Below are 20621 nucleotides of genomic sequence, written 5' to 3' on the forward strand. Positions count from 1 at the left end.
AGCGTGGAGTTCAAGGTCAAGCTTGGGGGGGTTCATTAATCCTCTTTCCTTCCTTTCAGAAGACACAAACAAAACATTCCACTAGCCTCCTATTGAAAAACCCAGTCCTCACTTCCCATACTGAGAGAAGCTGGTCCAAGGCGGGAAACAGCTGTTGGCTTGTCTCCCAGAGAGACTTCATCAGTAGATTATAGCAGCTGCAGATAGCCTAACAACTCAAAGTGCTTCTAGAGGTCACTCTAGAATGGGGGAAATGTGTTCATGTGTTCATGAAATGTATAGTGTATGTCCAGTACCATGTTCTTTACATGTGTGCAGATTTACTTCCAGAAAGGGGCCAGACCACCTGGAGCCTTTCAGGGACAGAGAGGCAGGCTTGGTGCACATCCTGCCTCTCTGTCCCTGCTTCTGAACTGCGGGCAGACCGTTCTCTTTGATTTTCTTTCTGGCTTTAATCTGCTAAAACCATTAGGTTCTTATCGTCTTCTCTCACCAACACTGTGTCTGCTGGCCAGGAAGGGCTTATTAAATTCCCCAATAAGGAGGAAGTGATGGAGTAGAACTATTGTATAGGCACTATTGTATAGACCCAGCCCAAGACAAACCCCGATGAATCACAAAACAGCTAATGAAAACACGAAAACAAACAACTCGGTCCTGATTACCTTATCGTTGTCCAAAGGATCCTTCTGCACAAATGCCTGAACAAACTCTTCTGGGCCAATGTAATTGAGTCTCTCCTGGGACAAAAGCAGACAATATTAAAGAAAATGAGAAGAAAACAGATGCCCACTCCCCTCTATTAATTTTGATGCTACCCCGCGTTTCTCAAACCAGGTTATAAAATGAGCTTTTAACCCTGAATACTTTCATCAGCTTCAAGATGTGAAGAGGGGCAATGCTCTCTAACTTAGGTCAATGTTTCCTAAGACAGTTGAAGAATGAAGGAAATAATAAGACAATAACAGGAAACTAATTAGAGGCAGAAAGAAGACCAAGAAGGCCAGTAAACTCTGCTCCCACGTCTTGTTTAGAGTGTGTTTACGAGTAAATTCTCAGGATATCGGGGCATCCATATTCAGATGCCCACACAAATCACGCTCTGGCTGCTTTGTGGATGTTTCCTCTTTTGAGTGATTCTGACCTCTCTCCCGAGATTTACTATCAGCCAACAGTCTGGTTGCCAAAGCAAACTAGCTGTGGCTGCAAAGGGCAAAGCAGATAGTGCCTCACCAGCTCGATGTGGGTCAGCTGCTGGGCCAATGTGTAAGGGTCGCTGCAGACGGTCATGATGTCCCGCTGTATGGACTGGGGCTTGGTCTTCAGAACCGTGAGCCGGTCCGTGGCTGTGGAGCTGAGCTTAGCCAGGACTTCCTCATACTGGCTGAGAGCGGCGAGTTTTCGGATCAGACACTGCATCATCTGCTGGACGTTCTTCCGGTACGTCTGCTAGGAAGTGAAGGGAGGATGGTATTCTTGCCCTGCGCACTCTTCTCCAGCCGTGTGAGGCCTCAGACACCCTGTCTTCAAATGCTCTGAGCTCTAGCAGATAAACACCTAGGTTTCAATAACCTAGGTTCTCTCAGGCTGCCTTTGAAGATATAATTCAGGCTGGGCCTCAAAAACACCTCAGAAACTTCAGATTAGCTATAGAGGTGCTCCAGCATAATGAGTACTACATACAACTAAGCGTGCTCTAGTGAAACCGTGTCTGTTCACTATCTCAAGGTGGATCATCGTCTTCCCATGTTTTTACAGTCACCTACGGGGCTTCTCCATGCCTGTAATTTCCAGCCTGTTTTGCCAAGTGCACAGCAGCTACGTGACAAGAACGCACCATCACCGTCTACTCTACCTTCCTGATCTTTCCTGTCTACAGTCGAATTGGGTATTCACTCTTGTCGTCTGACCTCTCTTGACTCCTGTCCATTCCCTCCCGTGCACGGGTCAGTACTGATGTTCACTGCCACTCTCTCACAGGGCAGCTCTTGCCACAATGCTACCACCAGATGCCACCTCATTGATGACTGCACCATGCTATACTCATGACTCTTAGGAGGCGTAGGTTACAAAGGTATTTCATGTATTATAGGTAAATGTCGACCACTTGCCTCTAAAACACTCTTTAAAGCAAAGTAATGACTTCCCAGTCAACCACTCTTCCTTCTTTCCTTCCTTCCTTCCTTCCTTCCTTCCTTCCTTCCTTCCTTCCTTCCTTTGTTGAGTATAGTTATTTGATATGGAGTTATTCTGGTCTTTCTTTTCTAGCCTCCAACTGCTAACAGCCAACCATCCTTCGAGGTAAATTATGGTGCTCATGTTGGCAAGAGCCGTGCAGACTGACTCAATGCCAGCTGGGCACTTAGGCAGATAGCTCCACAGGAGGACAGACCCAGGGAGCCTACAGATGTGGGCAAGCCTATGCTTACTCCTCAATGGCTTTTTAAAAGGTGCCTAGTAGCATCTGCCAAGATTTCGAAATTTGAAAATTGTAAGCCTAAAAGATATATTTTTTTTTCTAATTTGATACCAGCCAGAGATACATGAGAACCAGTCTCAAACAAATAAACAAACAACACCCCCCCCCCAGGGAAAAAGCAAACAAACAAAACTTCAAACAATCTAGGTCCCACTGAGGATTAAGGTTGGAGGCTGTTAATTTGTATTTATCACTCAAAGAAAAATATGTCTTTCCTTGGTATCCAAACGAGTCAAACGTAAGTACTGGGCTACATTATACCCAGCCCAAGCTCACCTTCTCTAGGAACACTGAGATACACCCGAACTGACTTGTGAGGTATACTTTGGTCTTCTCTACCAAACGTCCTTATAAATGCCTACATGCGTGTTCCTACTGCTTCTTAAAGCTATGCGACAGTTCCCAATATATGACTCTCCTTGAGACACGTTAGCTACATCATGTGCCACCCCGAGTAGAAAACATGTTACATTTTTTTTACAGTCATTACAACTTATTTACAGAGGCTGGAGAGATGGCTCAGTGGTTAGAGCTCTTCCAGAGGACCTGGGTTCAATTCCCAGCACCCACATGGAGGCTCCACCGCTGTCTGTAGCTCCAGCTCCAGGAGTCCCAAAACCATCACACAGATACACAAGAAAGCCAAATGCCAACGCACATAAAACAACAGCCACAAAAACTAGTTACAGGCGTAGGCCACAACTGCCGTTTTCTAACATAAAAAGTGTATTTTGGTGTAGATAAGGGACATCTTGGTCAAATTTTTCTGAGAAGAGTTAAAAAGTACAAAACCAAAAGCAAAACTGAATTCTCTAAGCCCACCATTCCTATGGGTGAGCTCAGCCATGCCTGAGTACATCTGAGCCAAGCAGCAAGGTACACACAAGGCTGGCATCACTAACTGCTGCTCACAGGAGTGGGGCTGGCATATTTACTGTGTAAATGTTCTTATTCGATAGTCAGAACAGATTCCTACACTACTCGGTTTATTGTAAATAAAGCAAAAGTCAGCCCAGTGCTCTTTCCTGGAATACTAAATGTAAGGAACATGTGTAGAAAAGTTCCTTTCCACTTGGGAAAGCAAAACACCCATCTTTAAAATGTGCGTCATTTTATATCCCACACAAGATATTCTATATCTCACACCTCGCCTTCTCAGGGTCCCTAACACAAGAGACTTTTGGTGGGAATGGCCACTTTTCTACCGGTCACCACCTGAAGGTCCCAGCAAAACAAACAAACAATCAAAATCAAAAAACCCAGTGGGCTGAGCAGGATGGGCTGCAGCTTGGGGCAGGTTTCTGATTGAACTGGGATGAGGCACAGTCTGCGCAGCACACTGCAGATCCACCTCAGATGATTCTGGCAGGCAGCAATGGGTAGGAAGCAGAACTCTCCTGAAAGTCTTATCAGGTGAAAGATTTGTGTTCTCCACTGAAAAATGTCATCTTTAGAAAGAGGGTGGGGGAACTTCAAGTCACAGTGAACAAAAACCAACAGCAAGATATAACACAAAAAAGTACACAATGGAAGTACTGAATCTGTGTGGAGGGAGAGGGAGGGAGGGAGAGGGGGTACTGTGACCCCTTTCAAAGCTTCCTGCTTTCATCTGATGCCGTTTGAGAAATCAGGTCCTGTGAAGTTAAGCATGCCTCCTCACTGAGTCATGAATTGCTAAATATGTACTTATTCTTCTTTATAACTTCAGTTGCCAGCGACAGTAATTACCTGGCAAATAAAGGCTGAAGTCCTTATTACAAACGCCAGCCCCTTAAGGAAGGGAAATTGCATGACGCCCACTCTGGTCATTTGTCATGAAATTCAATCATTAGTTTTATTTTGTGTTTCTTTCAGGTGAGCCCTAATAAAACCACTTCATCTGGGGCAAATCCCCAGGGGAGAAGCACATTAAGTCAAATTATGTGGAACTGTCCTAGCAGATCCTAAAGAACCTGACTAAATTATACACAGGGCACACCTGGACTCACCGATTGCCAAAAAGAAAATATCCCCTGAAGTCAGAGGCAAGAAGCAACAGGTCCCAATTCAAACCAAGGATTCTTCAACTGGGAGGAATAATGTTTCCCCATTCTCATAATTGACTTGCTTCTTCATTCAGTCATCTGTCCATCCTCCATCCATCCATCCACCATCCATCCATCCACCATCCATCCATCCACCATCCATCCATCCATCCATCCATCCACCATCCATCCATCCATCCATCCATCCAACATCCATCCATCCATCCATCCATCCATCTAACATCCATCCATCCAACATCCATCCATCCATCTAACATCCATCCATCCAACATCCATCCATCCATCCAACATCCATCCATCCATCCAACATCTATCCATTCATCCATCCATCCATCCATCTACCATCCATCTATCCACCATCCATCCATCCATCCACCCATCCATTCAAATATACTGGGAACCAAGTACATGCCCAGCATTAAATAGGAGTTAAAGAAACCATAGTGAACAAAATGATCATAGACTAGAGTCCAATGGAACAACAAACAATGAACTACAAGTCCCAGAGTGCCAGGAAACAAAAGGTATAAAAGTCAAGAATGGGAGGGTCTGTGACTTGGAGTCGTGGGAGGTCTCTCTGAGAAGAGAAATTTAGGTACTCGATAGCAGGGAGACTGCCAAGACTGTTAAGTGCAGCAAGGGCCTTTAACACATTAGCACAAGGCACTTAGCGCCATGATTTATGGAATGAGAAGGGAACGAGGAATTTAGAGGACTAGCCAGAACACACCCAAATCAAGCAACTGTTATGTGTGGAGCCAATTCCTAAATTCTGGATAAAAGCAGCCAAGAAATGGCAGCTATCTTGAAGCCCTGGCCAGTGAAGGCAGGCACGGCCTCCACGTACCTGCATTCAGTGTACTCCCCAGTAAATCCTGTTTACCTACTAATGAGCCTGCTGACCTCTCCATGCTGTTAACACAAGCGGATCAACATCAACGAGAAGTTGGAGTCAGAGAATGTCTGTCCCTTTCCTCCATTTCCCCCAATTCCTGAAGCCGTGACCTTGTGGATAAAGACCAGATCTCAGTAAACAAATGAAAAGAAACACCATGGTTTTTATTTCCATAAGAAAGACCAAAAGCCATCAATTTGGCATTTTCAAATCACTGCATTTTATCTTTAAAATTAATAATAATAATAATAATAATAATAATACAGTCTGGAAGTATAGCTCAGCAGGTAAGAGCACTGACTGCTCCTTCAGAGGTCCTGACTTCAATTCCCAGCAACCACATGGTGGCTCACAACCATCTGCAATGGAATCTGATGCCCTCCTCTGGTGTCTGAAGAGAGCAACAGTGTACTCACAGACATAAAATAACTAAAATAAATCTTTAAATATAATAATAATAATAACCAGGTATTCCTTTTATGGGAAGAAACAAGTTTAGAAGCAATTTCTAGATCCTATCTCTGAGAAGCAACAAAGAAGAGATCGGCTGGCAGCATGGATAGCTCTGTATAATTGAACCAAACTGAAAAATTGACTGTGACTTAGATCTTGCTTCAGAGAAGATACAGCCCTGGGATGGCGCTCATCCTTTGACCAGTTTGTCATAAGCCAAAGCCACTGAGCCAACCTAGGCCCTGCCAAGCAGCCAGCAGCTGCCATCCCTAACAGAACGCTTCCGGCAAACTGCACTGTTGGACATTCACCTTTGTGGGTGTCCATCTGCATCAGTTCATTCTCAGCAGCAAGAACCTAAGACAGGCAAACGGATCAGAAGAGCCACACCAGTGGGGCATTCCGCACAGCGCCAGGAAAGAAGATTGAAAGCATTAACTCTTGGGTTAAAACCATATGAGAGAGCTAAGTGCTCAGAAGAGCTGGTTTTGCCTCCTGTCATGGATCTTAGGATAGGAGAATGGCAGTAAGACACAGTGACACGAGTCAGGTCAGGTGTCTTGAGGTGTTATCTCTGCAGCACAGAGCTGAGGGAACCACTTCTCCAGGGAGCTGACACAGAGGCCCAGTGCATCTCTCCACCTCTGGGACATCGCTCACTCACTGCCAGGTGCCTAGTCTACCTCTTTCTAGGTGACAGCGTTACATCCATGCCAAACTTGTTCCCAGAAACTTATCAGCCACACGGAAACTACAAAGCTATCCCTTGCCCAACAAGCTTCAACACACAAAGTTAGCCCTCCGGGCCTGCTTCAAATAACCTCGACTCTATTGAAGCCGGTTAGCACCTGCCTATCAAAGGCTCAGTTGAGGTAAGTGATATTTATGAAGTATGACCTAAGAGACTTTGAATCTCCACTTATTCTGGGTCCTACCCTTGAAACAACTTCCGGCACCAGAATCCTTGGATTGTTTCCTGCAGGCCACCCCCAGCCCCAGGAGTCACCTTTGCTAATTATACAACAGTGCATCCTCTCTCTTTTATCAAGAAGAGTTCACGGTGAACACTGTAAAAGGCATGTTAAGCCTCCTACACAAAATCCCTCCACAGAATGCGTTGTTTACTATTTCTCCTGTATGTCATCACACTTATGTCTGTCTGGCAAATGTTCTACTGGCCCCAAATTTCTAAGTTTTTCACTTAATGCCCAGAATAATTAGTCTGTTTCTTTCTCTCCCCTGACATTCTGTAAACAGCTGTATTTCCCTTTGATTCAGAATTTACAAGCCACAGCCATCCTTGCCAGCTACACTCATACTAAACACTAGCATAAGTGCTTTCCCCTCCATGGCCTGGACTGTCTATTTCTAATTAAGAGTTATTAATATGCTATTTAGCTGTATCTACCTTAAGGGTGGGCAGACACAGAAATTAATATGTGAGCTGGGTCAAACCTTTGCAGAAGACAGACTGAAGTGCAATGAAATCAAACCACACCTGACATCCTGAGTTAGCACCAACACAGCCCCCAAGTAACCACATAGAACTGTAGATCACACTCATTTGAAGTGGACTGGGATAATTATTCCCCCACCCAACCTGCCAAAAGGCCAAGGTAGGCTATGTAGAGGGCTGTCCAAAGTCAACACACACACACACACAAAAAAAAAAACACTGCCAAGTTCTGTGGCAATCCAGCCCAGGTCCCTCCTAGGCTTTATCTGGAAGTGCCAATGGCTTTCCTAAACTTCGGTGACCAACCTCCTCGCCACTGGCCATCCTGTGCGCCAGGTCCTTAAGGTTCCTCATCATTCTCTCGTCCCGGAAGTCATAAGGAAATGTTTCTGTCCACTCTGTCAAGAGCTGAAGGATTTTAGGTGCAATTTTTCTCATCTGGTTCTAGGGAGAAAAGGAAATCTGCGTCAGAGATATCCATCACTGTGGTCTGCGATAAATAAACAACCAAGTAACTGGTGTCGCTGGCTGACGTCTAGCGCTGCAAACTCTCTGGAGTGGAAGAGGCATCAAGTGCAGTCAACCAAGGTGGGACTGAGGGTCCTCTGTGAATATAACCCATGGTCCTAGAAGCAGGAGATAAGCAGGCTATCACTGAAACACTTCCTGAGCCCTACGCCATGATCTTCACACCCTTCCCAATTCCATATGCACAGTCGTGGTGCCATTTAGGCCCCATCAGCCTGGGGCTGAGCGGGGGTCACTTATGGAGATCACAAAACCTAAGCCAGAGCTAGCCAACCTAATGAAAACAACCATTCAAATGTCGCCTTACCTTATCGCCATCCCCTTCACTCAGTCGCTGGTGCTCAACACACAGGTGGCAAACCTTAGCCATGAGCTCGTACGGATGCATGAATAACCGAGAACTAAGCAGGAAGGTGAAGATGTATGTCCTCTGCAGCAAGAGAGAGAGAGAGAAAAAAGAGTCGTCACTGTTACAGTCTCTCTGACCTCCATCCCTGCACATTACAACCTTCTTCTACATCGAAGTTAGCAGGCTGCAGGTCGGGCTAAACGTCTGCCAATAAGCAGCCTCAGATCCTTTCCCTTAACATACACTAAAAATAACAAGATATATTCAATGCCTGGAATAATCCAGAGGACATTTCCTTATGGGTCATCGGGAGGCAGGACATACTCATTTTCCTGTGTAATCAAAAATACTGAAATTCAGCCCAGAGAGGCAGGACTGCCTTAAATATGTTGCCCACGTGGAATAAGGTTGTATGTCCAGATAGCATCTCCCGTAACCAATAAACAAACAAACAAACAAACAAAAAAACAGACCACCCTATTCCCATTCAGTCAAGAACTCTCCGTAGAATGTTCAGCGTAGAATACGCTGACATTCAAAGGCTGACTTGCAACCGTCCTAAGTGGCTCGCTCCAGACTAAGCAGCCGGATGAAGGGCAATACAACACTATGCTTTAACCACACTGTCTCCTGAGGAGCTGGCGGTGAAGCTGCGCTTGTTTGTTCTACAGTTCCAGGCTCCCCGTGAAAAGAGGAATTCCACAGACTGTTTGCTCCCCCTCCCAACCCTCCTCAGGCACCTTTAGTGCTTCATAAACACTCACAGGACTGAACACAGGATTCCTTTTACTTTTGATAACATAGTTCCCTGGGTGCGGGCATATTTGAGAACGCTATGTAATGAATCACACAGAGATAGCTCAGTAAGGGACATTATGGTGAATTACCATTGGCAGGCACACACTCTGCTTTGTGCAACAGGGTTATTATTGTATTTATGAAAACTAATAAATGTGGTCTCTAGGTATTTTCCATGGACTCGCTATCAATAACAGCTGCCTAGAAAACTCAACCTCTGTGTCCTTCTAAATTCAGACACAGCAGGGAAGGGGAACTCAGTTGGGCCAGACAGGAAACCAAGGAATAAATATGTGGTGTTGACCTTTGACCTCTGTCTCCCCTCCTGCCTCTTGGAACAAAGACTGAGATATGACTCAGTGAATTTCCTAGCTTAGGAAGTACCTTATAAGCTATCAAGGGAAGCCAAGCCAAGCCAACAGCACCTGATGGCCAATCTATAAATCATCACATTTGGGTGTAACATCTCTTTCTGTGGACTTTCCCTAGCTACAATCATGCCATATTCTAGGAGCAGCCCATCCTCTCCCTGATGGCATTTTTATTTACGGAGCAAGATGTAGACACACAGTAAGTCTACAGGCAACGCTCCATTTAGGCTGCCTAAAATGAGGTGGACAACCAAAAAAGAAACAGACAGGGAGACTCTACCGCAAGCTCATCCAGCTCATGGTCTTAGAGCTTTCAATAATCACTATGTATTTTCTTCTTCGAAAAAATTCTTAGCAACCTAGATAACTGCACAGCAAAGGCTGTGTCCCTGCATAGCCTGCTACAGTTTTTAATCCATACAGTTGATGAGTTTTTGAGGAACTGCAATACCTACATCAGGATAGTAATCCACATTGGGTACCAAGTGTTGGATAAGGGCTTCCAGAGACCCAGAAAGGAGGTTGTTGTCATGGTAGTACAAGCCTCCACAGCTGTCCTCTGCGGACTGGTAGAGGTTTCGGTTGTAGCCACTGCTGTCAAACATTGCTGAGAAGGGGGGCGTCTGAGGCATACTTTCCTAAGAGGAATAAAAAATACAAGAGAACAAACACAATGATCAGTGACGTGGTATGAAGAGGTAAGATTCGGTCAGTCATTCTTATAACGGAAGTCAGGCAAGGAGAGAAAAGAGCTGCCACACACTGTCAGAAGCATGAGGAGCCAAACCGCTCTGAGTTCCACACGCATGCATACGTTCAACCAAACAGGATGAAACGCCTAGATCCAGTCCTGATCCACTCGGGGCCATTTTCCCATCACGTCTTTACGGTCACTCGTGAACAGGCGTAGAGGAACCAGACTCCAGCTGTGTCAAGTGTCGAGAGACTTAAGGCTGGCTCCCCATCTTTATTAGATGGTCAGATAATTATTCGACCTTTGCATCTCTCATCAAATCTGGGGTTGGGGGTGCTGTGTGTATAGCGTGTGCAAAGCCTCTGACATTGAGGAGACACTTTATGGTTAAGAACAAGGAGTACCGCCCAACCTAGATAAGTTGCTCTTACCAGTTGGTGTGTTTTGTCAGTCACAAAGCCCCTGTCAGACACTGCTCAATGTAGGCCAGAAGCCATTAAGTTATTACTTGGATTTCAAGGGACCTATGTCAGGGCCTGTGAGGGGACTCAGGTTTCTGGCTGTGTCTGGACAATGGAGGCATTCAGGACTTGTGGAACCAGGAGGTCCAGAGCTGAAGGAAAGCCAAATGCTGTGCCCAGGACACAGGACATTCAGGGGCTCAGGACTGACTGGGAGCAACTTGTGGAGGGTGCAGGGGGACACAACCTGGACTAATCCTTCTTTTCTAGATGCTGAAAGGTATTTGCATCGTATCTAGGGGGTGGAGCTCAGTTCTCCCACAGCATCTGTCCCACCTAGGCCTGTGGGGGATGAGCTAGAAGCCTCATAACATGGGTGCACGGGTTTGAGTAGGTGATGCCCAAGGAATGGCGTGTTGGGAAAAAGGCTATAAAGCCAATGTGGCAAATGAAAACAGCATCTAGGAAAAACAAGAATCAAGAATGATACAGAGATACAGAAGTGCTGGACGTGGTGGCACATGCCTTTAACCTGAGCACTCTGAAGGCAGAGGCAAGCAGGTCTCTGTGAGTTCAAGGCCAGCCTGATCTACAGAGTGAGTTCCAGGATATCCAGAACAATGTAGACAGATCTTGCCTCACAGAGAAAGACAGGAAGATAGAGAGAAAAAGGCTTCATGATGCAACGTTGTCCCCAATCAAAACCAGTTTGGTGTCCTAGAACACCTTCCAGGGGTGGCAGCCACACAGAATAAAGAATAGAAACCCCCAAAGACCTTTTCTACCCAGAACCATGAAGTTTCCTTGATATTTCTTTCACTTGTTATTGGAATGAATCTACTCAAGTGTCTCTGGGAGATGGTTAACCAGGACTTGTAAACTCCAGAAAATCAAAAAATGATAATGGCCCCATTCAAAGGGGCCAGAGAAACCGCCTGTTTCAGGAGGTAGAAACTAGACTTCCTTTCAAACTGCAATCAGTTAGAAGCAGTCTCTGGAGGATCAAGGGCGAGCCTGGAGGATCTGGAGCCTGAGTGATTATGACCACGGTAGGATGGTCATAGAATAAGCCATTTGCTCTCACAGTCCCATCTAAACTCCTGTTTCTATGAATGTGACCTAGGACTCAACAAGGTGAGCTCAAATGACCTTGACCCCACCCAGAAGGCAGTGCAGAGAGAGAATTCCCAAAAGTTCCACAGAAAACAAAACTGGTAGAAATGGGAAGAAAGGGATTGTCGACAAGCACTCCACTAGGACGTGTCAAGGCAGAATAAACTGGTTTGGTTGACAGTTATTCAAACAGCCTATGAAATAACACAGCATTACATGGTGAGTAGCACTCAGGGAATCAATGAAATACAGAGGGATTTTCTTGTATTTAACTTTACAGATTGCCATCAAAAGGAATATATACATATATATATAAAATGAGCCAAATAGCAATAGGAAAGATCATGGGACTTCGTGTCCACCAAGCACCAGATAACTGCCAGCTAGCCTGAAAGATGAACTGTAGCACATAGACACAAAACCAGCCGAGTGGTATGGAACGGATGCTTGGAAACTTGAGTTTATACATCTAAGATAAGCCGTGCAGTGTGGTTCCTCAAGCATCGTCAGTGCTGTGGTCTACGTCAACAGCTGGTGTTTGGTCAACAACACCCAGACTCCACATCTGAGCCTTTAGATGGATTTGCTTCAGTTCTGGAATTGAAGACTTTGGGCCAGATGATGAAATGAGATTGTCTCTTGCTAAGAAAATAAATTCCATATCCAAAGCACCAGATATGAGGGTCATTGGAGACTTATGGATGCCCAGGGACAACGTGCCAGTGACTCCTCTGGGCAGATCCAGGCAAAGGCAGGATGCTCTTACCTGTGGCTCCAGTCATCTTTCTATCTCATGGCAGGTCTGGTGCCTTCTCAGCAGCCACCATCCTTCCTTACAGTTCTCATGACTCTGGTGGGGGGAGGGGGGCACAGTCCATGTGCTTATAACTCACTCCTCCCAGGCTTCCTAACACAAAGCCAGCCCCTCCATGATCCACTCCTTTTCTTTTATACAAAGTCTTCCCTGTCCAATACACCTATAAATGGGGACCGATGTCTATTTCCAAAATGTGAGTGTATAAAAGCACTTGGGTAAGTCCTGGCTTGATTTATAGCTAAATCAAACACCAAGAGTTAATTCCCTTGAAAAAAAGACTTGTTTGAGACATGAAGAAACCGGTCGACTATTCAAATCACCATTTAACATATATCGCAGGCTGGAAAAATAACTCTTACCCTAGAGAGTTTCATTTCTAAGTCGGCTGCTTGGAACTCAAGGCGCATTCTAGTCAGCTACTAGCACAGAACTCCTTCCTCTCCCTGACTATCCTTACGTGAATACACCGGCGTGTCTGCATATATACTAATGGAGCTGCTGACCAGTACACAGAGCTGTCCTATACAGACCCTACATGTCTTTTGTCTACTCCAAAGCAAGAAGTTAGGATGGGTCAGCAGAGAACCTTCCTGGAACACATTTGGGACCTGTTGGAGCTTGGTTCTAATGCTTTGATCCAATCAGGAATCTGCGTGTCCAAATGCTAAAGGTCCTTGTCCCCAGTTGGTTTTTTTGATCAATCAATAAAGATGCCAATGACAATGACAACCCTTAGAGTTGCACCAGCTGGGATGCAGAGAGGAAGAGGGGAAAATTGCCAGAGGAGGAGAGCTGCAGGAGCGAGAGCCAATGAGCCATGTGAGATTTCAGGTGAGGGGCCACTAGCCACTTTCCTGATTGGGCCTGGGGTAGCAAGGGAAGGTTTGAGAGTGCCCAGCCTTTGAGGTAGCTAAGGCATTTTAAAAATAAGCTAGTGTGTGTGTGTGTGTGTGTGTGTGTGTGTGTGTGTGTAGGGGTGGGGGCACCAATTCAACTGAGTTAAAGATAATACAAGAATGACTCGTCTTTGAGGCAGAGTCCCTGAAATAGGCTCCCTGCTCCTAACGGCATCACTCTGGGCAGACAGCACAGTAAGACAACAGAAAAGACATTCTTATAAAACAATAAACTGGGCTAAAGGAAAAAAAAATACCTTCCTGGCCACTGAAATTGGCCCACAGATTGTACATTATGCTGGAAAAGTCTCTAGGAGGGATGTGACGTGCCCAACCCAGGCAGAGAAGACGAATATTCCTTCTTAAAATTGATTTGGTAAGCTGAACTCAGCTGTCAGACATCTTACAGGGGCTGTTAATTTGGGCACAAAAATAGATCATGTACTTCCAAGGACCCTGAGGAAGTTTGGCCTGACATTGATCCCTAAGCAAGGGAGCAGGCTGTGGGTGATTTACAGGATGAATGGGTCTGAAAGGCATGTCTAATGGCTTCAGACCAGCCAAAGCTTCAGATGAAAAGCCGCCTTTCCCTGAGCGGCAGACTGGATTTGAATTAGCAACTGCTTTTGCACAATGTTATTTATGATGAAGCAGGTGCACGGGGGCCGAGGTGGATTCAGGTGGTAACTCAAACTGGAGAGGAGGTGGCAGTGCAGAAGGGCATGGGGCGACATCAAAAGCCATTCCTTCCTTCTGAGGCAGATGCTTTGCAAATCTTTCCTAGACCAGCAAGTCAGCGTCTCCTTCACTCTCAAGAGAAGACAGAAACACGTTTTCTGCTCCACGTCATAACAGGTACGAGGTGTTTACAACCCGGCGATGATTACAGTGTTTTAGCAGCAGCCTAAATGCTAGACAAGTGTCCCAATTTAAGTAAGTAGGCAAAGATCTCCTTCTCTCAGCTAAACCTTGAAAGCGCACTTGTTCAGTGGGGAGAGAGTTCATTTGAAACCTGGAACTCAGCCTTTCTCAATTCCCGTCTAGATTCCAAAGGAACTTCGCACCTTACATAGTCAGCAACTCTTTGTTTTCTCAGTTGACACTGCAGACGCTGGGGACAAGTTCCTGAATCCTTCTAGCTGAGACCGACAGCTTCCTTTCAGTGACACCAGACTTGGGGACGCAGGCTGAGCAAAGATCCAGGTGACAGTGGATCTGAGCCCGAGGCCGGGGGGTGCGAGTGGGGAGGCCAGATGAAGCCAAGCTTCTGATGCTACCTGAGCGCAGTGTATTTTTAGGCTCCGGAATGTTGAGATGGTTATCTTCTCCCTCCTTTCCTTAGACTGAGAAGCCTTTTTAGCAGAGACCTCAGAGAGCATCCATGGAAAACGCTGGCAGGCTACAGCGCCACTGATCCTCTTTAGAAAAGAGGTATTTTGTTAAGAAGGCAAGCAGCTGAGAGCAGAAAGAGTACATGGAAACCCTAGAAAGATTACTTATTTAAAATTTTTTTATTAATGTGTATGTAGGGTGGTACCCAAGGAGGCCAGAAGAGGGCGTTAGGTCCCCCTAGAACGTAGTTATAGGCATCTATGAGCCAGCAGGGGTGCTGGGACCTGGGCCTGGTTCCCCTCTGCAAAGAAATGGGAATGTTTTCTGATTTGTTACATGCCCCCCACCTCCCACCCCCACCCCCCCCTCACACACACACACAAGCCAATTTACATTTTGCTTTATCAGCCCTTAAGTTACCTAGAATCTTTCTTTCTTTCTTTCTTTCTTTCTTTCTTTCTTTCTTTCTTTCTTTCTTTCTTTCTTTCTTTCTTTTTTAATAATCCCTAACTGGCAAAGGAAAAGAATTCTGACTCAACTAGTTAACATTTTCAGTTGGAAGAAAAACAAAGGTTAGATTTATGATCTTTTGTCATGGGATGGTGTTAGCAATTTACTAAATCACAAAATGACATTTAGGTACATGGAAACTCTGAATAGGCCTGGAGTGTCATTGAAAACCTTCCTGTAGCATGGGAAGCCAGGACAGGCTGACTTCCTTCATGCCTTTATAAGCCTTTACCCTCTACAGCATCCTTGCAATTCTCGATCTGAGCAGTAGGTGGCGCTTGGGTCCCTGTCTTTGACAGAGCTGGTGCTTTCCAGCACTTGAGCTGGTTTATAAAAACAAGGGAAGGGCAGCTGCTGTACAGGGGATGTGAGGGTCTGAGCACACGACTGAGCTTGGGGAACAAGTAGGACATAAATTAGTGGGCAGTACCCATCCGCTCTATTTCTCGATGCCCATCTGTGATGAGAATCAGTTATCTCACGGAGAATAATAAGACTGATCTCCAAAATCACCATTAGCTAATCAAGTGTTGCCACCAGGGCTGGAATCCTAAGAGAATAGCCTCTTCTTCATTGTCTGATGGTCACCACAGGCTGCAGTGCCTGTGACTTCACACTGGCTTGTGGGCTGGGGGTGGCTTGGTGGCACAGCTCTTGCACAGAATCTACAAAGGGGGTGGGGGGGGTTCATCCCAGCACAAGAGCGAGGAGCAGAAAGAAATAGAGGGGGAAAGACAACTGGGAAACCAGTAATTCTGTTCAATTCAAACATATTTATGTTTATGACTGAATATCTCCATGTGGCTAGAAGCTGTCCTATTAAACCAAACAGATGAACTGCAGATTATGAAAGATATGTGATAGATCTGAAGTTAAATTATAAGGTATCATGGGGGGGGGGAATATCTTTTATTAAAATATTTTATTTCTCTGTGTCTAATTCACTTCAATAGGGAAATGGTTCAATACTCAGCAGAGATATCTGTAAAAAGGCAAGATTATTTTTCTTTGCATTTTATTATGTAACACGGCGAATAGGACAATTTAATTGGGGGGGGTGAAAACCTATGGTTTTCTCTGTTCAATTTTTGTCTTTTAGAGAAGTTGAAAGAAGCTCAAAGTGGTTCCAAAGTGTTTTCCTTTGTACATGACTAGATGTTTTTGTATCCAAATTTCACACCAGGGTTCTCTAACATAATTTCAATCAACTGGATCATTTCTAGATATATATTCACCTTAAGAGGAAATAATAAATATATAAGTCTATGACAACAGATTGGTGAAAGGGAAGTTGGCACCTGGTTGAAGAGAACGGTGAGTTCATCAGCTGAAATGTTTTTTTCTGACCCCGCCTTATTGATAATTAGTCATTTTTTTAAAAATATTCTCACAACAAAGAAAAGGAAAAGACAACTCAAGAAACTACTAAATCCCTATCTAAGTTCACCAGGGGAAGAATGCTTGCCCACCCTTTTCATCCTCATGTGCTCAGAAGACACCTGCCCATGTGACAGGCTGCCTCCATCCTAGCTTGGCCCACTTTAACATCGACGGAGGTAGGAAGGTTGCAACAAAATAAAACAGCTGCGACAGACATACAAAGGCCCTCTAAGCCATCTCCTTTAACTTCCTGTGTCCACGTCACAGATATCACAACTACAGAAAGAGGGCAGGGGTCTCCTTAGGGCTCCCCATCTGCCCAGACTCATTCCCAGGGCAGGTCTGCTAAGCCAAAGCAGTCAATGCCCATACATATCAAATTTTTGTAGGTTTAACTGATGAGCCAATAAAAGCATGGACAACCGTATATAGTTATACAGTTCTGGAAAAATGATAGGAGTGGAGTCAGATAATACTTAAATTCAATTACTTACCCCCTCCCCCCACCCCCACCCCCACCCCCACCCCCCCACCAAATCCTCTCCAGGACAATCAGCCAATGTGAAAGATTTCACAGATCTCTTTAAAGCTGTTTCATTTGTTTTCTAGGTTTCTGTGCCATTAGTATTAACTGTCTCTCCAACCCTTGCTTGGCATTCCTGATTCTCCTTCCAGGCAAGGCTGACAACTTCTTTTCCCTGTCTCCTTCCCAAGTATTCCCCCTCGGAGGTCATCCAAATATTCAGGTTCAGTTCTTCTAGGTAACCTCTGGAGAGTGAACAGGGTGGCCCCATGGTTTTCTATACTAGGATCCCTACTTGGCCTCCACAGGTCCATGTGCCCACATCACTCTCTGTTCTCTTACCCATCTTCTTCCCTTCAGAGGAATGGTTTTTACCTGGTTCATTTGGCCTATTAAACAGTGAGGCTAATGTTACAAGAATGAGATATTAATGACATTAAAGGAGTATTGTGCTGAGCAATGAACACAGCGATATTCAGCTATCTATACTTCAGAGTATACTAGATTAGATGCTGAGGCTAGGGAATGGCAATGCAGATGCATCCTGCTGAGGATCTTCCCACAAGGCCAGTCCAAAGTGTGGTAGCACAGACACCTCGGGCAGCATGACAGGGAGCAAACCTGAAATAAGGAAGTCCTAGGCCAGGATCCTTAGTAGCCAGAAGGGCTGGCACCTCCAGGAAAACAAAGGCTTGCGACTTGCTCACCAGAGGCTGATGTTATCTCACTTGTCAGCAAATCTGCTTGAAAGGGAAAAGCAGCCAGGGCTGTTGGTGAACCCTGATTTCTGTCAAAAAATGCCCTGGGTCCTCAGTGACTCAAACATTGCTCCCTGCCCCAAACAAAACTGTCCTTAGTGCATAACACTGTTTAACTGGCTGTCATTTATCTTCTCTGCATCCTCAACAGCCAAACATTTTATTATTATTATTATTATTCCCTTTAAGAAATCAATTCTCCATGCACTTTGAACCTCACACGACCAGTTCTCTCCTCCCAAATCTTCAAATCAGCTACACACTATCTTCTCTTTTTAAACCTCCTTGTTTAATCCTCTTCGCATTGGCTGACCACCCTGGTCACAACTATGTCCAATTAAAGCAGTCATCATATGCCACGCTCCAGCTACTGCACTCATGAAGAAAGAGTCATTATTCACCATCTGAGTCTGACTGTGCCAGACATCAGTCAAGAGCTCGATAACCTTATTCCTGGATTCTTCCCCGCTTTATCCTCCCAGCTCAAGACCCGTCCTCCCAGTGAGACACTGTCAGGGCTAAATATAGCTCTACGCACACCAGCAGTTCCAGGCCATTGTCACATGGCGCTGCTGACGAAGGACTCCTTGGAGACGCGTTCACCCAAACATACATACACAAGTATGCGTGCATATTTATCCATATACACCATACGCCCCGAATCCATCTACAAACAGGCACATTTACATTCACAAGAGAAAACTGCAGCCTAGATGCTCTCCTAGCGCCCTTTACCACGCTGTGTGAGAGAACATCTCCCCGCACTGTCAGTGCCTTAGCTACAGTGCTTTGCCTGAACTGAACCAATTTGGAGGGGGTAAGGTAGCAAGCAATAGTCAAATCACACGCACACGCACACTCAGAGAGAGAGAGAGAGACAGAGAGACAGAGACAGAGCGATAGAGCGAGAGAGAACACCTCCGTTTCCGCGTTTGCCCTTTTCTCTTATACAGTGCTGCTGAAGTTATTCCCGGGGCTCTCCAATAAAGAGGAGCCTCCCTCACGCGCTCAGCCCACGAGGCTACCAGGTACCCCGGGCCACGTTATTATCACCCAGGCTAGTGTCGGAAGGCAACTCACCTGAGTCACAAAACAAAACAAAAAACAAGCTACTTGTTCAAGTTTGCATATGAGCCTGGGGAGCACACAAGTCCTGTTTCCCTGACTGTTCTGAGAGTCAGACCTTAAATTATAAGGAAACTGCAGCAAAAAATAAACAACAGCCTGAACACTCTCAAGCACCCTAGGAAACTAGTCAAAAAGTACATGGAAACAACTCTAGGTATGTACAGGAAGCTGAGAGGGAAAGCAAAAAGAATGAACGAGACTCCAACTCAGACAAACCCTCAATATCTAAGATCTACAAACCAAACAGAAGGCCTGGCCGGGGCGAGGCGCAGCACAGCGTCCCCAGATCCCCGGGTCCCCGGGTCCCCAGTGCTCAGCCCCGCACCTGTTGGGAGCGCGGCAGTCCGGGGCACGGAAGCAGCAGGCGCGAGAACTCCTAGTTCTGTGGCTCCGCCAGTGCTCGCCAGCCGAGGATCTCCCGCCACGCCGGGGCGCACTGGACAGCCGGCGCCGTTCGGGAGCAGCGTCGGCGCAGCCCGCTCCCGCCATCCCACCGCGGGGTCCCCTGGAGCACCTACCCGCATACAGCTCCGAGCCTCCGCCTCCTGGCTGCCGTACCGAGGCGCCCCCAAAGGCGAGCTCAGGACCGGGAAGGGTCGAACGCCGGAAGAAAGGGAAAACCCGCCGATCCAGTCGGGGTCCTTGTTTATACTGAAACTCCAGCCCGAGCCGCGCACACCCCCTTGCTGGGGAAATGCCCGCCTCCTGCCGCAGGCCACGCCCCAGCCCGCCGCAGGCCACGCCCATCCTGCGCTGGCCAATCGTGGCGCAGCTCTCCGCCCACGCCGCCCTGCAGCGGGCGCTCGGGGACTTGCCTGGGTTCCGCGGATAGGGACTCCCGTGACGCTGCGGCCGTTCCCACCCACGCTGCAGAGGCTGGCTTGCTGGCGCAGCGGGTCTCGGCAGCCTGGGCAGGGCCCAGTCCGGCGCGCGTTTCCTCCTTCGTGTCGCTGCCCGCGGCTGTTTGTGCACTCATGTGTCGCCGAGTGTGTATTCATTTGCCTTGTGTGCTCTACCTGTAAATACCGGCTCGACTCGTTGTACAGTATCTATTATCATAATTATGAGCTGAAGGTTACTGTCCGTGTAACTTTCGGAGGAGATCTGAGAGGAACCACGAAGCACTTGCTGAGTGCTGGGTATTGTAATAAACGCTGGGAGCACACTGGTGGCCGCAACCGGCTGGTCCCAGAAGCTTACTGGCTCCTGGAGGGCAAACGCTAAATAAACTGCTATTCAATCCACATGTAAAATTACAGGTGTTAGAACTTTCGCAAAGGAAAAGAAGATACTCTAGTGTGTAAGACTAGTCCTCGGTGAAGGTTGTTTCTATCATTGTAGCCACATACTTAATTGAGTCAGCCATTGAATACCTGATAACTATTTTAGAAAAAAAAATAATAAAGAGGTAAGAACTCAATACTCTCCTATGCGTGATAGAAAGGTAAGGGAAGAAATTGAAATAAAGATACCTTACCCATAGGGGCGGGGGGGGGGGATGCACAAGATTTGGAGACTTTGCAGTGCAGCTGTGACCCTGAGTATAAAAAGCAGGCTTTGTAAGCTTCCGTTCATACATAAACACTGTAGACTGTAATTGGCCTTATTAACATGGAGCAACACGGTCCCTCCTCT

The 20621-nt window shown here is 46.2% G+C and overlaps 1 protein-coding gene across 3 annotated transcripts in view; it reads right to left on the minus strand.

Moving 5' to 3' along the window:
* Nucleotides 1-19712, minus strand: part of Rasgef1b (RasGEF domain family member 1B) — a 35572-nt gene extending 15860 nt beyond the window's left edge. The window contains exons 1-6 of one of the 3 annotated variants that reach the window (XM_029477551.1): nucleotides 19505-19712; nucleotides 9830-10012; nucleotides 8164-8286; nucleotides 7635-7772; nucleotides 1234-1446; nucleotides 666-740 (exon numbers count right to left, since the gene is read on the minus strand). In XM_029477551.1, coding sequence (XP_029333411.1) covers nucleotides 666-740; nucleotides 1234-1446; nucleotides 7635-7772; nucleotides 8164-8286; nucleotides 9830-10012; nucleotides 19505-19510 — 738 coding nt within the window. In that variant the 5' untranslated portion in view covers nucleotides 19511-19712. The other 2 variants (XM_021162265.2, XM_029477552.1) reach the window with 2 other exon arrangements.
* Between the last annotated feature and the right edge of the window lie 909 nt (nucleotides 19713-20621).

This window comes from Mus caroli, chromosome 5, assembly GCF_900094665.2.
Source record: "Mus caroli chromosome 5, CAROLI_EIJ_v1.1, whole genome shotgun sequence".
NCBI classification, from domain to species: domain Eukaryota; kingdom Metazoa; phylum Chordata; class Mammalia; order Rodentia; family Muridae; genus Mus; species Mus caroli.